Here is a 19,499-nt window from a genome sequence, read left to right as displayed (position 1 = left end):
CAGCATTGCTGTTGAGTTCAGTTTACATTGTCTCGCCCTTCAACCATGAAGTCGACCTGTCTCCATGCCTAGACGGTGTGCTAAGGCTTGGCGTCAAAATGCTTGGCTGCGTTCTAAACTAGTCATAACTCAGGCATCACGGCGGCTGGCTGGAAACATTCTTGTAGATTACGCCTCTAAATGGGCTCAGCGGGGGATCACGTCTGCGGCGGGAACTCTTATGAGACACCAGACAGATGGACGAAGTGGACAGAAGGGTGAATGGATGGCGAGGGAACCTGAGGGCATGTGTAGGATGTGACAAATTAGCAAGGAAGACCAGAAGGAATTGGATACATAATTGGCATGACAGTGAGAAAAGCTGGAAATACATATAAAGTAATGGTTGTTTGGTCAAACCTTTCTGTACTTTGACCTTAAACTAGAAGCTTCAAAGGTGTTTTGACGGTGCACCATCTTGTAATGTAGCTTTATCATTGCCATGGCAACGTCAACTTTAACGGTCCTTCATATTGTTGGACCTGTTTGAACACCTGTTCCATTTGCGTTAGCGCTACCGTTGTGTACCAACTGCCCTTTTAAAAAATAAAATTGTTATTAATTCTTTTTTGTTTTTTGTGATTACCAGCAAGCAGCGTATCAAGCAATGCATTTCCACAACTACTTCAACTACTACTTTCATTGCAGCGTTAGGTGCACAAATGACATGAGTTTGTCAGCCTACCAAGACGTCTGAATTACAGTATGAAGACAATGAGTCACAAAGCATTATTTTCTGTAAATTTAGTGATCTGTCTTAATAGCAAACCTTTGTCAGTGGTTTGAAAGTGCATTCCATCCATCGTTACCGCTTATTAACGTCGTGGGTGACTTTCCCAGCTGGCTTTGGGGATGTCACAGCAATCTGTTACCATATTGATTAGGACTGTGCATTTGACTAAATTAGACTGATCAATTATGGAGAAAATTAACAATCCATTAGTTGATTAATTGCTCTTTTTTTTTTAAAGATATGGGGAAAAACTCCCAATATTGGAGTTGTGACATACACTACAGTAGAAGAACAATCAATCAACTATTACGCCCATCCTTGCAATTTATCAGCACAAATATACCACAGAGGCCGTTAGGGACTTATCCGACTTAATCCACCTCTTAATAGCACTACTATCATGTGGCAAGAAACAGTCCCATTTCTAATATAAAGATGGGCCATGGGGGGAAGAAACTTCTTTATTTAAGGTGGGATGCAACATTTTGTTTGAAAGGGAGTCCCACAGTTATTACTGATTCTGAAGATCATATTGATATGGCAACACACTGAGGCTAAAATCTAATTGGAGGAAGAAATCTAACATACATGTACTGGAAGGCCTAATTCTTCTAGCCTAATGTCTGCAGACCAAATAGATGTTGTAGTAGACTGACCACTTCATTTGGTCTCTCTACTCCACTGCCTAAAGATACAATTATGAGGGAATAGTGGAATAATGCTTTGTCAAAGGAATGGGAAGAATGCAGCTGCAAGCTAAGAGTGAATGTTTCAAGACAAAAGATTTATGAAAAGGCATCTTATCTTTCACTTTCTAGCCTTTGGAGATGCACTTGCTATGCAGCCAGAGCTCCAACATACCTACACATACACCTAGCTTCATGTCATCTCTTAGGATCATTAGCCCAGTTAATGTCCGTGCACTTTGCCTTTCTCCGTGCCCGCCAAGTAGAGATACAGACCGGCCTTCAGGGAGCATGAGCGCACACCTCCCAATGTGACTGTTGTAAAGGGTGGCAGGTGGGAATATTAAGTGTAATTGATGGTTGGGGGTTGGTGAGTCTGTCACAGTTGATTTGCTTGATGATTTTGGTCAACTTGTCATACATGTCATAGTCTCTCTATTTGACCCCCCCTGCCTACCATCTAATGTTATTTGTCGAGAAAAGCACCTCTATCCTGTTTTCGGTGCAATAACCGAGAGCTTTGGATCCATATTGCTTTCTCTGAACCGTCAAAGAATAATAGGGAATTTTGACCGCTATAAATTGTCAATTTAATTGCCTGTTGGGCTCGCGCAGTCTTGAGAAAATCTCTTTTGTGATGGAATGCTGACCTTGTGGATCAACATATAAATTGGATGGCGGTACAACACGCTCACCATCTTAGCTCTCCTCTATCCTCTCTGTCTGGTGTCGTGTCGCCGCGCTTGACAGGGCAGGAAATCACTCTCATTTCGGCTTTAATTCGTTCTGATCAAACATGTCGCTCCCAATCAGCCACATTTGATTAGGAGATGGCCGTATCACAGCCTGGCAAGCAGGTAATGGGTGACAGTTTCATATTTCAACATTATTGCATTACACTGTGTGTGTGTGTGTGTGTGTGTGTGTGTGTGTGTGTGTGTGTGGGAGAGGGGTGCATGAGAGAACGAAACACATTATTTCCCACAGCAGGAGCTTGCGCATGAGCGTTAACATGTAGACTCACTTCCCAGAAAGTGTGAATGTATTTTTATATTTAGAAACTCTTATCAATGCTGGTTTTAGCAGCAGTATCTGCTCTCCTCATCTCCTTGTCTCCTTTCTCCAGAGATTATGGGGTGTAGGCTCCCTAAATTGCGCAAAGCCGAAGAGACGCAAAGCCCAGGCAACATCTACTCTACCCTGCGAAGGCCTCAGGTGGAGACCAAAGTAGGAGTCTCCTACACGTACCATTTCCTGGATTTTCTATTGGGTAAAGAAGGTATGGATATTCCTGATAAATGGTTATTTTTCCTTTAGTGTGTCTCAATCTGGTGTGAATCTCAGTGAGGCATGTGACTGAACAACTCTTCCTTGGATGCTAAAAAAAAAGTCATGTGTTGCTTGTTTATTTCTTCTACCCTCTTGGCTAAGCAGGCATGGCTGTGGCTAACACATTACCAGCATCTGCCCAGCGTTTTGTAATTAAGTTTTGGTACGATGCGGTGTACTACTGTAGGCACGTAAAGAATTCAGACCGCCCTAAATTTTTCATTCTTTTTTTATATTGCAGCCATTTGCTAAAATCATTTAAGTTCATTTTTTTCCCCACTTTAATGTACACACAGCACCCCATATTGACCCAAAAAAACTGAATTGTTGGAATTTTTGCAGATTTATTAAAAAGGAAAAACTGCAATATCACTCAGCCATAAGTATTCAGACCCTTTGCTCAGTATTTAGTAGAAGCACCCTTTTGAGCTAATAGAGGCATGAGTCTTTTTGGGAATGATGCAACAGGTTTTTCACACCTGGATTTGGGCATCCTCTGACATTCCTCCTTGCAGATCCTCTCCAGTTTTGTCAGGTTGGATGGTGGACGTTGGTGGGCAGCCATTTTCAGGTCTTTCCAGAGATGCTCTATTGGGTTTAAGCCAGGGCTCTGGCTGAGCCATTCAAAAACAGTCACGGAGTTGTTCTGAAGCCACTCCTTCTGTAGTTTAGCTGTGTGCTTAGGGTCATTGTCTTTTTTGAAGGTGAACCTTCGGCCCAGTCTGAGGTTCTGAGCACTCTGGAGAAGGTTTTCGTCCAGGATATCCCTGTACTTGGCCGCATTCATCTTTCCTTCGATTGCAACTTTTCCCCCGGTCCCTGCAGCTGAAAAACACACCCACAGCATGATGCTCCCACCACCATGCTTCACTGTTGGGACAGGTGATGAGCAGTGGTTTTCTCCACACATGCCACTTAGAAATTGTTGGCCCTAATTCTATCTTGGTCTCATCAGACCAGAGAATCTTATTTCTCACCATCTTGGAGTCCTTCAGGTGTTTTTTTAGCAAACTCCATTCGGGCTTTTATGTGTCTTGCACTGAGGAGAGACTTCCGTTGGACCACTGCCATAAAGCCCCGACTCCCCCAATTGCTCAGTTTGCTCGGACGGCCAGCTCTAGCAAGGGTTCTGACTGTCACAAATGTCTTCCATTTCAGGATTATGAAGGCCACTGTGCTTTTAGGAACCTTAAGTGCAGCAGATATGTTTTTGCAACCTTGGCCAGATCTGTGCCTTGCCACAATTGTGTCTCCGAGCTCTTCAGGCAGTTCCTTTGACCTCATGATTCTCATTTGCGCTGACATGCACTGTGAACTCTAAGGTCTTATATAGACAGGTGTGTGGCTTTCCTAATCAAGTCCAATCAGTATAATCAAACACAGCTGGACTCCAATGAAGGTGTAGAACCATTTTAAGGATGATCAGAAAAAATGGACAGCACCCGAGTTAAATATGAGTGTCACAGCAAAGGGTCTGAATACATATCAGTTTTTCTTTTTTAATAAATCAGCAAAAATTTCAACAATAAAATTTGTTTTTCTGTCAATATGGGGTGCTGTGTGTACATTAATGAGGGGGGGAAATTACTTAAAATTATTTTAACAAAAGGCTGTAATATAACAGAGTGAAAAATTTAAGGGGGTCTGAAAACTTTGCATACCCACTGTACATCGCAGTGATTCCCAACCAGTGTGCTGTGGCACATTAGTGTGTCGTGAGCGCTTTCCAGGTGTGCCGTGGGAAATTATCAAATTTTACTTAATTGCTCAAAAAATTATTTATTTACAAGAAATGTATCTTTGTTTATCTATTTATGCCAGTGAGGCATAGTGATAGACAGAACAAATAAATGCTCTTCTATTAGATGGCAGGAGGTCCATACAGTAATTAATGTATCCACTTTTTGTGTCATTTTTGTGTGTTGGTGTGCCGTGAGATTTTTCAATTGTAAAATATGTGCCTTGGCTCCATAAAGGTTGGAAATCACTGGTATATAGCACTGCAAACTACAGTATAACCCCAATATTCAAGTGACATACTGTATGTGCACATCATCATTAAATCTACTAGGTCTTAACCTTCAAGTTTCAAGCAAGTCCCAAGTTACTATGGCAAAAATCAAGCAGGTCAAGTCTGCCAAGTCAATAGCAAGTCATCATAAATCAAGTCATACAATCTTGCTCAGTCACAACGAGGCTTTACACAATCAGGATTTTTTTTTTGGGGCCGAACACCTATCAGCAATTTAAAAAAAAACGATCACCGATCCGATCACGTGATAGAGGAATGGGTCTATTTAAATGACCTGTTCATTTACTGTATATACGTGTGTACCTCATTGCTCAAAAAAATATTATTATTATTTACAATAAATAATGTATCTTTGTTCCTCTATTTATACCAGTGAGGCATAGTGACAGACATAACAAATTAATGGTCTTCTATTAGATGGCAGGAAGTAAATACAGTCATTAATGTATCCACTTTTTGTGACATTTTTGTATGTTGGCGGGCTGTGAGATTTTTCAATTGTAAAATATGTTCCTTGGCTCCATAAAGGTTGGAAATCACTGCTCTAGTCAGATCATGTATTCTAATCAGCCAGGTCAAACCAACATTACAACATGACAGAACTAATGGGTGCTAACTTACTGTAATTAAATTACTTTACTTTTAATTAAATTACTTCACCCACACCGAACCTGTAGAGCATGATTCGACAGAATGGCAGCATCTTTACGTCCAACCGTTCGTGCTAGCATTAGCTTGCTAGGCTACATAATGTTTTGTTGCCTGCTTGCGAGCCGTATCGTATTAAAAGTATGTGAACATACATCAAGCAAACCTTAAACGAACGCCTTCTCCTGTCCTGAGCACCGGTGACCACCAACACACGTTTTTCCCAATTTTGTCCTTATATTACAGTCGGCTCGCTCCACTCTTGTTGTCGTTGCCACGGTAACTAGTGTATCCGTTTGTATTTGAGTTGACAAGATAAAGCCCACTGATCGTAAAAAACGGGATGCGGTGGTATCGGAATAAAAGATTTTATTGCTGTAGTCTGAGAATCGTGAAAGAGCAAATTTGTCTTGTAGGCATTACGTGTTGTCTATCTCGGACGTGTTGTCTGTTCCAGACCGCCGACATTTATTATTTAAAAAAATATATATATTTTTTTAAAATAACTTTATTGGCCGTCAGATATTTACAGTACTACATCAAAAGACATGCGACAAGGCTAAAAATAAACTAACTTTTGGATTCAAATATACTGTGCACAATGGCGACGCGGAGTAAATATCTTTTCGGCGAATTATGACATTAAAGCCAATCAGCATAAAATGCTAATTATCGGCTGATACCGATAAGGCCGATTTAAAATCGGTGTAAAGTCTAGTCATAACATATATTTGCACTTTAGCCGCTATGCACTAAAACATTCACAATTCTTTTTTTTTTTTTTTTTTTTTTTTTTAATGGTCCCAAACCAGTGTCCATATCATTGATTATTTTATTGTCTTCCCAATTAAATGAACATGAATCGTTAACGTTTGACCAGCTATCAGTAAGCTAAACTGTGACGTTAATGGTTTATTTGTCTTTGTGGGTTTGATCGTGACGGATGAAGTTAGATGTCATGTCGCTTACAGTATCTTTGAGTTGGAAATCCTGCATGTTGCCCTTCTCTTTTCCCTGAATTTATCAAAAGCATAATCCTTGAATCCAAATTTAGAGCTCCTTTCAAGATACTTGCTTCATAAGGTGGCCTCTGTACTCCGCATCACAGCACACTGGTAGATTGCCAGATCTGTTCGCATTATACAAATAAAACAACCTTTCTTTCAAAATCAAAACAAATGGCACTCTAGCTTGAAAATGCATATTTTCAAATGTAAACAGGCAAGACTTGTCGTGTCACGGTTCAAGTCCAAGTCAAATTGAGTCTTGGGAATAGCAAATTAAAGTCTAGTCGAGTATTACGAAAGTTTGAGCCAAACAAGTCCCAAGCCTGACTTGAGTCAAGTCATGTGACTCGAACCCCTCACCTGTGGCCAGTTCCTAAATATTTCACCTCTCTCGCCTCTCAGCTGGGTTTTTTAATTTAGGATTGCGATCCAACATGGGTCGATTTTGAATTGGACCGATTGTCAAGTAACATTTCTTTACCCGGTTTTACTGATCATCACAAACGCAAACATCTGTTGTGTTCTTTAACATTATTTTATGTACAGCATACAGTATGTTGATGTAATGGCACTACATGATGTGTTTAAAATTTGGGTCTTGTGCAGGTGTACTGAATGAAGTGTCTGCTGAGTTGAGCCTGTGCATTTAATACAAGGGATGCAATCTGAAGATCAATATGTAAATATTCAGGGGGAAAAAACAGAAGGAGCACTTGTAACCTATGGCCCTGTTCTAAAAAATAGTCACTCACAAGTGATGGGAGATTGTGATTTCCTCGGGTTGTTGTAATTATCATTTGAAATAGTATAGGGAAAATAAATTGCATTTTGATATTTTATGTTTCCTTCTTGGTAAGTCATTGTTGATAATTGTGAGAAATATATACCTGATCAAAGTCTTTCCATAGATGAATGAATATATTTCATTATTAATACTAACATCTAAAGTAAATTGAGCAAATTTGCCATTTCAGAAGCATGTATCTACTGGTAGCCCTTTGCAATAATGAGTACCAAATTAGCAGTTCTCAGTTTCAAGAAGGTGGTGACCCCTGGTGTAAACAATGACTTGTTCAAAGGGTATGGCAACATTGAAGATATGTCACAATTAGATGAGGTATCCTCATTCGTCACAGTTCCACTCTAACGAGGGGAAACTCATTCTATATAATTGCCATTTGGTCGCTAGAGCCAAAGCCTTTTAAAGGAAATTGTTTTTATGATATGCCGCCCACACCCAAGAACTACAAATCTTGCCGTTTTTCCACCATTGTGATTCTTGCCATGTTTCGACTTCCAAAGTTGCTTTTCCAACTTTAACCAGAGAAATTAAATGTTTCGGTCAGCAACTCTGCTGAACGGTTGTCTACATAATGTCAGTGTCCTGAAGACAAAAAAAATGGCTTCTAAACTTTGTGCATGTGCAGTGAGTCAGTGTGTTGAAAGTTCACTGAGCTGCGCATGTTGTTGTGTGATGTGACCTCTGCGTCACACAATGATGCTGATGTGTTTTTCCACATTTCCATGCACCATTCAATGTATATTGAAAAATACTCCGCTAATGTGTGGGCGTGCATTCCCAGCATCTTGACAAAAATTTGAAGAGAATCCACCAGAGGCATGTGCTTTCTAAAAATACAATCCTTCCATTGTGTTGCTTGTGTGGACTGTTGGTGCGATAGAAAGGCGAGCAAAGTGAGGGGAACCGTTAAAAGCAGATATAACAAAACGGCTGCTCTCCCCGCGGCTTTCTACAAGCGAGCGCCATGTACAATATGAAGCGACAAGCCGAAACAGGTGCAAGAAGCTCAAAGAAATCCGCTGCAGGTGACTCTCTAATGCAAAACTGTAACAGACATGACAGCAGACACAATGTCGCTTCCAGTTGGAGACAAACTAGTCTCTTTTACAGCCAGCCCTGTTGTGTTTGGCACGTTTCCTGGAATCCAACCAGATCTGGCAGCCTGAAATTGTTTTAAAACCCACAAAAGGGCATGAAGGTTGTAGACTATATTGGCAAAAGTACTGGGACACCTCTTTTAATCAAGGGTTGGGCTTTTCCCACCCTAAATCTTTGTTTTCGGACAATCCTATGCTTTGTGGTAACAATTTAGGGAAGGCCCTTTTCAGTACACAAAGCAAGGTCATTATAGGGATAAACTAAACTTGTCAAGCAAACACCTTTGGGATAAAGTAGACAGAAATTATTAGCCAGGCAATCAATGACTTCTGACCTCACACTTCTGGATCGATTGACAAAAAGCCTACAGACACACTCTAACCTAATACATGCAAAACGTCTTCCCAGATGAGTAGCAGGTCTTATTTATGTAAAACTTGGCCAGGCCCAGGTCTCTGAACCTCAATGGGAACGATCCTGATCCCCACAAAAAAGAAAATCCCACAGCAGCACTCCAAAATATTTTTTTTTTCCTGTGGGGGATATGTCCATATTAAATAGCCACACAGGCAGTACATATTGTAAGCATTCTGTATGTGTACATGCAGTATGCATTGAGAGAGAACTCACACTTTGTTCACTCAAGCGTTCATTCAATCAGAGGGCAGAAAAATGTTAACATTGTTTGTGAGGTGAATTTGAAAGCTGATTGGATAAAGAAACAGTCTCATTGCTAATATAATTGAAGTTACTTCAGCCACTATTACTGATTCTGAAAGCCCCCGGGGCAGATTAAACTGACATGGCAACACAAAGAGTCTAAAATCTGATTCGACCCCAAAACAAAAAACAATTAAATAAATATATAACATTTACTGAAAGCAGTGCAGCCTAGAGAAATGCTACAAAATGAACATACTTTTGGGAATAAATCAATGCAATTTCATGGAACAAATATTATAATTTAGGTTGTAAATGTAGGCCGGTGCTTCTCATAGTTAAGACAGTAGAGAAGGCGTTGCTGGCCCCGAATATATGACCAAAGAAATTGCCCAGATCCATAAACCGAAAGTATCACAACACGCTATATTTTTAATACAAAAAATATATATAAAATCAGAAACCCTACGCACTTTTTTCATACCGCGGCAAGTGAATTTTCATGCATTTAAGACCTCACAATCTTTACTTGTTCGATTGACTAAAAGATGGCGAGCTATTTAGCTAATAGCAAACTTGCCTTCATTATGATTATGATCATGGAGATGAGTCAAAAGATTTGACGTCGACCCAGGCCTAAAATGCTATCGGTGAAACCGTAAACCGTTTCATTCCTGCGCACTTCAAACACTTTTTGTCTCTTTGGGAGCAGAGTTACTGTTATCTTCAAGCAGACAGGTAGGTCATTTATATGGTAAACTCGCTGATGCCATCTGAGCAGCCTTAAGATGACTCTACTCACATGGATATTATGAATTGTGTGTTTTGGGTGTGCGAGGGAGAGTGCGCGCTTGTGTGTGCGTATGTCGGTGTGCTTTCCACCCTCTCTCTCCATTTGTGATAGAGAGAGCAAGAGGAGTGAAGGATTCCTAGAGGATTATTTGATTGTTTGTGGAGATTGAGAGACCTCATTCCCAGGAAAGGGATTTATTTGTATATATGTGTGTGAGTGCGTGTGGTGCGGGTCAATATAGGCATCCTCATGTCTGTCCACGGCATTGGGGGGGGGGGAAAAAAACAAAAACCTGCGGTCAAGTCCACGCTCTAATTCAATTTGGCTGCCATTAATAATATTTGCCTACCAGCGTGACTTGATGACTCTTACTCAGTAATGAAAAACGAATATCACAGCTGCATCCCCCTCTGAGTTATGTGACTGTTTATTAAACTAGTGTTCTCAGAGAGGAGCTATCAAGTATCTTCTACTCAGACTTTGGATCAGAGCGCTTCAGACCGTCTGCTTTTGTTTTTTGCTTAAGTTGGGAACAACACAAAATGGACAAAGGTATTGAGACACGGGTTAATCCGTTAATATTAATACACCACTAATGAAGGTGGAACGAGGCACATTTGCACGAACCTCAGTCATCTTTTTTTAATGAACATTTTCCCCTTTCAGGGTAAAAATAAGTTAAACAATGTAATCTATGAAAGCCCTGATCACTTTTTTTTTTTGCACCCCAGTCTGAGTTGAGTCACTTGATTTTGAGTATCTCCCGATACAGTCAGATCTGATATCTTGGTAATTTAAGGATATGTGTGTGTGTGTGTGTGTGTGTGTGTGTGTGTGCATTTGTATTTATGTGTGTGTTGAGTCATATATATATATATGTGTGTGTGTGTGTGTGTATATACGTATATATGCATGTGTATATATAGGTGTGTGTGTGTATATGTATCTGTGTTTTATTACTGTAGAAGGTATGCAAGATTGCTATATTTGAGCACATTTTATTTTTCATTATAAACAATGCATCTACCATACATCTAATTTAAAAGGGTGTGTCTTAAATGTATATTGAGTCAATCCTTTTGCGTGGATAGGTGAGTTAGTGTGCCACTCCACTCATCTAAAGACAACACTATTGATTATTTACCTCATTAAATGCAATCAGGGGCACAGGTTTGCTTGTCACAAAATAATTCACACTCGTTAGAATTCTCTTTAAAATTATAAATCGTTTAAACCGTCGCTCGTTCAACTCTTTGACGATGTCGTTCATATCAGGCTTTACAGAGTATCTTTTTGTATCTTTTGGCTTGTCCGAACTGTCAACCGTGTAAGCAAAATGTTTCCACATCACAGGCCGTGGCACTTTTTACTGAATAAGCTGCGGACAAGTGCAAAAGCTTGTGGCCATTTTTTGAACACAAGCCAGATAGACAGACCTTTCCTGATGCTCTTCAAATACCGTTCCTAAAAACCCTTGAATGGTAAATTCGAAAGGTTAAATAGTGTACTAAAAAACTAAGATATTTATTTTCCATTTGGCAAGATCTTTGTACGCCAGGATTATTTTGTCAAATTGTGACCTTTAGAAATTAGGCAAATGATCAAATATGATCTTTTTCATCGTAGATTTATGCGATTGGTCCTGATTTCCAATCACGGGATTGGATCAGGACAACACTATTGTAATACAGAACATGAGCAACTGACAAGTGACCACATGTATGGTGACACTGGAGAGTCCACTTACTCAATGTAATTTATGATGTAGAGTATTTTCGCTGTCTTCTTTTTAAGACCCCTTGTTGAATCTGGTCCTCCTTTTGGAATGCGTGTAAAAAATAAGAAAAAGTAGAGGAGAGTTAATCCTTTGATGCTCTAAAGTCCGCTGAGGTGTCACGCGCTATCACGCAAGACTTCGATCCATCTTTTTGATTCAACCCCCTCCAAAAAAAAAAGCCAGAGAAAAAGCACAAAAACAAGGTTTTGTCCACTTTAGAGTTTTCCTTCCCTGAAAATGGGCATGAAATTCTAATTTTTAGAACCTTAGGGGCATCCGAATTTAGAGGCTCCAATTGTTCACTGTGACTAAGTCAGACTGAGTCTTACTAGGCCACGGTGACTGAATGTGGTCGGTAGGTATTCACATGGCCTCCGGGTTGCACATTTCTCGTGTTGCTCTCCGCCTCACCATAAAGCGCGAATCTAATGCCTTATTACACTTTTATCATCCAACAGCTGTACCCTATGACATCATCTCTCCTTGAAATGTCATCTTGACTGTATGAACATCCAAAGTAGAGACAGTGACTCAAGGAGCAGAGACAAAAAAAGCGTGATGATGCAGTAACGAGGGTGTGAGACCAAGGAGCCCATTAGTAGAGAAGAGACACAAGTGTTAGTTGGGTCGGGTGAAAAAGGGGGGGAATCTGGTTTAACTCATTGACTGCCATTGACGGCATTCAAATATCTACGTTAACATGGAGGACTGGAGGACTTTTAAGAGGTGTGAGAGTGGAGGATGTGTGAGGGAGTCGGTATGGCACCATGCCACAGGACTGAAGCTGCTGATGACTTTGTGCCACCCTGCGGAGATGGAGGCCACTCTGCTCATTAAAACTACAACGTGGCTAATTCTCAGCCAAGTTCATGGGGTCATGTTGCATGTTGTTTAGTTAGCTCGCGTCGACACGACCTTTATGGAATCAAAAGCACACACTCCCATAGCTTTGCTAACATTGTGAAGTGACTTAAAAAATAAATAACTGAACCTGTATGAGTTTTTTTTCCAGATTACACAGACGTTTTGAGCCTCAAAACCTGATGATTAAACTGGCACAAGATATCGTATTCACCACGGATCATTCTTGGCGCCGACAACATGAAACAATCTCTCTATTTACGTCTATTACATAGTTTTATTTGCAGAGTTTGAAAAAGTGAAACTTTTGACTAGACTAGATAATTGATTTTCAAATGTAAATGGTAAAATGACTTTCAATTGTATAGTGCTTTTCTACCTTCAAGCTTCTCAAAGCGCTTTAACACTTGACTCTGTCTCCTCATTCACGGACTGATGATGCAGCATCAGAAGCAATAATGGCAGATAATCAAAATTAAGTGACCCAGACTCTGCAACCCCAAAAAAACTGTGAAAAAATTGTTCAAATTGAAGTACAAAGTAATGCAATTACAGTCAGATTTTTTTTCTGAAAAGAAGTAAGGCATTAATAATTTAAAAAAAACAAAAAAAAGTGAATATTATACTTGTCACACTTGCAGTAACACAAATTGCATTTTACTGTGTGACCAGATGTTGTTCTGGACATATAAAAAGCATCCTGCTAGTCTTATTTTGTTTATTATCATTCCGACTCAGTCAGTATGTATTATTCCTCCCCCAGCAATGTCTTAGGTTTCTGTTTAAGTCCCACCTTCATACACTGACTGTAGCATCACTGGCTTGCTTTTCAGTGACTGTTGATGCGTCTAATCATTATAGCAGCTCTGCACCACTGATCTTTGGTGGCACTGTGGGCATTGAGAACATAACACATGGCAAATTGTATTGTATAGTATATATTTTTTGTGTTTGTTTTTGTGTGATCAGACGCTAAATGGGGTGAATGACATTTTGGCCAAATACAAATATTTGTTTTAAATAGCTACAAAAAAACAAATATTTGACTTTGTGAAAAGAGCCGAATGGAAAAGTAGGAATGTCGGTCGCATTGGATTGTTTTGTTATTGTCAAAGGCTATCAATGTCAAAGGCTATCAATGTATTGTATTGAAGTTAAATGGCATACATACTTATATACAACCCCAATTCCAATGAAGTTGGGACGTTGTGTTAATACAATGATTTACAAGTTATGGTCAACCTATATTTAATTGAATACACGACAAAGACAAGTTATTTAATGTTCAAACTGATAAACCTTATTGTTTTTAACAATAAGGTTATTATTTTTAACAAATAATCATTAACTTCGAATTTTATGGCTGGAACACGTTCCAGAAAAGCTGGGACAGGGTCATGTTTACCACTGTGTTACATCACCTTTTCTTTTAACAACATTCAATAAACGTTTGGGAACTGAGGACACTAATTGTTGCTTTGCAGGTGGAATTCTTTCCCATTCTTGGTTGATGTACAGCTTCAGCTGTTGAACAGTCCGGGGTCTCTGTTGTCATATTTTACACTTCATAATGCGCCACACATTTTCAGTGGGAGACAGGTCTGGACTTCAGGCAAGCCAGTATAGTACCCGCACTCTTTTACTACGAAGCCACGCTGTTGTAATACGTGCAGAATGTGGTTTCGCATTGTCTTGCTGAAATAAGCAGGGGCGTCCATCAAAAAGACGTTGCTTGGATGGCAGCATATGTTTCTCCAAAACCTCTATGTACCTTTCAGCATTAATGGTGCCTTCACAGATGTGTAAGTTACCCATGCCATTGGCACTAACACAGCCCCATACCATCACAGATGCTGGCTTTTGAACTTTGCATCCAAAAGTCCGTATGGTTCTTTTCCACTTTTCCACTTTGCATCAGTCCATCTTAGATGAGCTCGGTCCCAGAGAAGCCGGCGGCGTTTCTGGGTGTTGTTGATAAATAAATGGCTTTTGCTTTGCATAGTAGAGTTTCAAGTTGCGCTTACGGATGTAGCACCGAACTGTATTTACTGACATTGGTTTTCTGAAGTGTTCCTGAGCCCATGTGGTGATATCCTTTACACATTTAGGTCGTTTTTTGATGCAGTGCCGCACAGAAATGGTTTAATACATTACAGTTCCGAGACATGACTATTGTAATAATTTTTTCTACATGACAGTAATCAATAACATACTTATTACATTTTGGAAGTAACTTGCTGCTAAACACTGCATTTTGGCTTTAATTGGCAAAGGTCTGTGCATTTTATACTGAATGTCATTGAACTCTTGTGTTCGATTTCAATACATTTTGAAGTGGCCAGTAAGTGTGTATGCATGTTATGATATATGTATTCTGCTGATGAAATGTCACATATTTCTACATCATACATCTGTGCTATCAGAGCGTGTGTGCGTGTGTGTGTGTGTGTGTGTGTGTGTGTGTGTGTGTGTGTGTGAGTGTGTGAGTGATTGATTTGGTCGAGACACCCCATGAAAGACAAATCCATCACTTAGCGAGATGTGCCCTGCCTCGATGCACTTATTCAAGGGAACACGTGAACGTTTGTGACGCAAGATGATTTAAAAGTGGCTGCATGACAGAGTTCCTTTAGAGTTCCTTTTCAAGGGACATCTTTCACGTCACGCGAGAGATCTCCAGCCAAGATGACAGTAAGCTGCTATGTATCAAAAAAGCAACCTGGATTGACATTCACAGAATCACAAGCACACAAACAACATGGTGCCATTGTCAAGGAAGATGCGGATTGTCCTGGCCAATGGAGCTATATTATAATGATACAAAAGAGATTTAAAAGCAGGTGAGAAATATTTGAGTGTGTGGATATTTGAGAGGCTGTTGGCTTCATTCATTCACTGTAGGTAGTCATTGCATTTGTGCTTTTCGGAAACGGGGACTCTCCACACTTCGCTAAGCTTTTCCAGCCACAGGCACATACAACATTATAAATATAGTAAAACAATGTGTGTACTCTATTGGTACGGCTTGGTGGTGACCGGCTGAAGGTAGCTTTGTGCTCCGAAAAGTAATTTTTGTTGTGGAAGCTCCTGTGATACGAAATGCGTTGATGTTGCGACGCCATTTACCTTGCGATTCAGATCTCAAATGGCAGCAGAACCCGTGGCCAATGAGAGGCGACTCATGCAAACTAGTTGCAGAAACCCCGCAGTTCAGTCGCGTTCGGCCGTGTCACACGGTATACGGTGAGCCTTGTGCTTCAAGCTTTTTTGTTTTTTTCCTTTTCTCCCTTCGGACACGTTTCCTCTTAAGTGGAGCCCTCTCCACAGATGCTGACCAACAACCTTCGTAGCCTGCGGCTGCATTCCCAGAGCAATAGGGAGCTCCTGGCTCCAGGAAGTTGATTGTTTTATAGCCACCGTTTTGGCGCGGATCCCTGCCTGAAATCTCTGCAAGTCATTAGAGGGCAATCTGAATAAAAAGTGAACCTACCAGCAAAGAGAGGATAAGCCTTGAGGGCGCCTGTGAGCACTAATCCTCATCCGTCACCTGGCAGGCTTAATGTTTCCTCTCTGCAATACACACTGGCTGGGTGCTATGCCGCAATACATACTTTATAGTCATGCAAAATATTCATATATTTTTTTTTTCTCTCTCTAGTTCCAGTATACAGACTACATAAGGTAGTGAAATCAAGTGTAAAGGGTCACATCCTACACACCCAATGGCCACAACGATTGGTTCACCTGCGTGATGTAATGAGAGCAAATACAAGAGCTGAATAAAGAATTCTGGCTACAAATGAATAAAAACAAAGGCTTCTTGCCAAAAATGGTTCAGCTCAGATTTTTAAAAAACATTTACTCATTAATTAAATAACTAGGATTACCTTCATTATGTTTTTATTCACTGCCAGCCTTCTCAGTTAACTTGGATATTTGACTTCTAAAGCCATCAATGGCAGTGAATGGCCAAGCTCAGAACTCAATTTTACTAATCAATTTTCCCCATTGAAATTAATTGAGATGCCATTAATCCATTCCATCCCCCCCCCCCCCCCCCCCAAAAAAACATCACATTTTTTGTTACATGCTTTAAGAAAGAAAATTATATTTTTGTCCATGACTTTGTTTGTTATAGTCGGTTGTTTGTGCAGGTGTGCCTGATGAAGTGTCTTGTGAGCTGATATCCAGTTTGTACACTGAAAATCTGTCTTAAGTATTTACACACACAGATGACAAACATTCCTGTGTTAACAACTATGCGCTCACATACTGTGCTCCTCTTTATCACTGACACTAGGTGTCACATGACCACACATAAGCATACGTACCATAAATGCTGACATGGTTCTTTTTGGCACACAGCCTGCACCTCCTTGCCCTCACAGGCAGGGTCTATAAAATCAGTGGGTCCCATCCGTGTTCCCATTCTGGAGGGGAAACTGCAGCCTCTTTTTTGTGTTAAATTCCCTCAGTGGCAGATGGTATAAATGGCGTTCTGCACCCCGATGACCTTTGTGTGCCCGTATGAGAAGTTTCATCACGCCGAAGGGTGAGCGAGGCCTTGCCGCGCAGCGCTAATGGCGACTAATGACAGGATCTTTGTTACCACCACCGCCAACCAACATGCTCTCCAGCTGCTAATATAATCATTACCATGCTGCTCGGAGACTTGCGTACAGGCACCAATTTGTGTGTTTGGTGGATGAAAGCTTCTCCCATGTGCTTTTTTCCTCTTCCTGTTGAAGGAGCAATTTGTGTGTGTGTGAATCTGAGTGAGTTCATGTTTGTTTGTGTAGCATAACCCTTGCCATCCCACCTTTATTGTGTGGACATGTTGGCTGGTCCACACAAGAAAAATGTGAGGATGAGCTCCTCTCACCCACTGTGCGTGTGTCGGTGCATGCTGGCGGGTCTCATATGCGTGCATACTTGTGTGCATTTGGCTATGTGTGAGCGCACCAGATGATGGAGAACAAATTGAAAATGAGATGGCTCGTAATTTTTTTTCCCCTTCTGTGTGTGTGTGTGTGCGCGCGACTTTTAATTTATTCAGCTTATTTTCTCTTCTCCAGACCAATGCAAATGAGACTGAATGGGAAGCATGACAAGCGTTCAGGCACAAACATGCCCCCTCCCCTTCTTCACATCTCCAGTCCTCGTCTCTCATGCACACCTGGCTTCACTCGGCATCCCGCCAGTGGTGTTCCCACCCAAAAGCGCATTTCACACAAGTGAGCCTGATGACAATGCAGCTACCCCCGAGAGGGCGCTTCTCATAAACATGCCCCTCGTGCATTTGCAGTGACAGTTTTGCTCAAATACGATAAGCTCCGCTAACCATTTCCACTGAAGTGAGAAGGGGTGTGGTGGTTATTTTCATTGTGTGTAGTAATAAGTTTTTTTTGTTGTTTTTTTTTTTTGGCTTCCTTGTAAACGAGCCCTGCTCATCTCGTGCCATGCGCTAAAAACCTGCAACATGATAGCCCTTTAAATGTTTGTGTCTGTTGTGTGAAGAATAAAGAGCACATTCAGAGAGTGCATGCATGCATTAAAGCGCAAGTGTCAAACTCAAGATCTGCGACAACAGGCGACCGGTCCTACACATTATTTGTAGCCACAGAACTGCTGCATATTTGCAATCTTTGGGGGGAACCTACCTTTTTTTTTTTTTTTTTTTTTTATTTGGCTGAAAAAGTCATCCATTCACTGTTTTTGTGCTAAGGCCAAAACAATAAAACCATTGCTTTGGCACCATCTTGCGGCACTAGTGCCAATGAACTGTGTTAAAGGGAATTGAGGAGCTTTTTGTACACAACAGCAGTGCTTAGCCTCCATTTTGTGCCAAGGAACTATGTTGATGTGAGTTGAGGAGTTTCGTTGAAACAAAAACTGCTTTGCTGCTCTCTTGTAGCATCTATAGGCAATTAAAAACCTTTTAGAGGGCCATCAATTACAGATTTGCACTACTGATGGCAGAGCTTGGTACTTATCCTGCGTGAATAGTTAGGGCTTCACTGTATAGTAAAATTACAATAAATTAGTAGAAACAAATGGCGGTATTAGTGTTGTTAATAAATCATAATTCGCTTGTCTGCATCTTTCACTTCCCCCAAAAAACAAGACACTATTGACTACTTTTCTAACATTCCTTTATTTCAATCGTCATCAAATCAGTTCTTTTACACAAACCTAAGTAGTTTGTTTTGGATTTTGTTCCCTTAAGGTACCCAACATGAACCAAACCATGGTCCTAAAATCAAGGTACATATGGAAACGCCCCCCAAGCCCCCCCACCACAGCCCCGGAGTGAAAAGCCATTAAATGCGGTTTCACATTATGTCCCATGAAGGGACACCATAACTGCGATGTGGCGATAAAAACTCGTTAAAGTATTTGCACACTTGAACATCTGTGAGGCCACAGTGAATGAGGCGTCCTCGTGTAATTAGTTTTCGATTTAGCGTGACGATGCCATGTGTTGTTTCTCAGAGGGAATGATTATAATCAAATGCATTTTTTCTGTGCGGCGACTCAACTCCTTTCGTGTAGCATCTCTGTTCGTCTGTCTGTCTCCTCCAGAGGTGCCAGTGTCGTCTGTGCTCTGCCTCTCTTCGGTCCGAGAACTTCCCGTCCAGGTCAGAGAGCTCTACTCGCAGGGTTTCGTCCTGGTCTCCGTCCACCCGTTTGTGCACCCCTGCGGTCCTCATCGTGCCCACATCGAGCGCCAGCTCCACCGGGCCGTGCTGGTGCGAGAAACACCAAGGTATAATAAGGGGGGAAAGTATTCAAAGCTACCTGAACCTGTGTGGAAAGTTAATTGCCCAATTTACCCTCATTGTTAAATGATGAATTAACTGTTGCTAATTGCAGTTTTTGTAAACCTGAGTTCATTCTCACTGACCATACACAAGACTAATTACCTCCAGGCCTGTTCAATCAAGAAATCACTTAAATAGAAGCTGTCTGACAAAATAAAGGCAGCCAAAGAGTTACAAAGCCATTTCTAAAGCTTTAGGACTCAAGCAAACCAC

At 40.8% G+C, this 19,499-nt stretch overlaps 1 protein-coding gene across 1 annotated transcript in view; it reads left to right on the top strand.

Annotated features, from left to right (window-relative positions):
- Positions 1 to 19,499, top strand: part of rftn1a (raftlin, lipid raft linker 1a) — a 37,086-nt gene that overhangs the window by 2,764 nt on the left and 14,823 nt on the right. Inside the window, exons 2-3 of the mRNA XM_061665002.1 lie at positions 2,585 to 2,737; positions 19,048 to 19,231. Of these exons, the coding sequence (XP_061520986.1) occupies positions 2,590 to 2,737; positions 19,048 to 19,231 (332 nt within the window). The 5' untranslated portion in view covers positions 2,585 to 2,589. The remainder of the gene's footprint in view (positions 1 to 2,584; positions 2,738 to 19,047; positions 19,232 to 19,499) is intronic.

The sequence above is a fragment of the Phycodurus eques genome, chromosome 20, assembly GCF_024500275.1.
Source record: "Phycodurus eques isolate BA_2022a chromosome 20, UOR_Pequ_1.1, whole genome shotgun sequence".
In the NCBI taxonomy this organism is placed as follows: Eukaryota; Metazoa; Chordata; class Actinopteri; order Syngnathiformes; family Syngnathidae; genus Phycodurus; species Phycodurus eques.
Note: the sequence above shows the minus strand (reverse complement) of the source record. Positions and strands in the feature narration are given on the sequence as shown.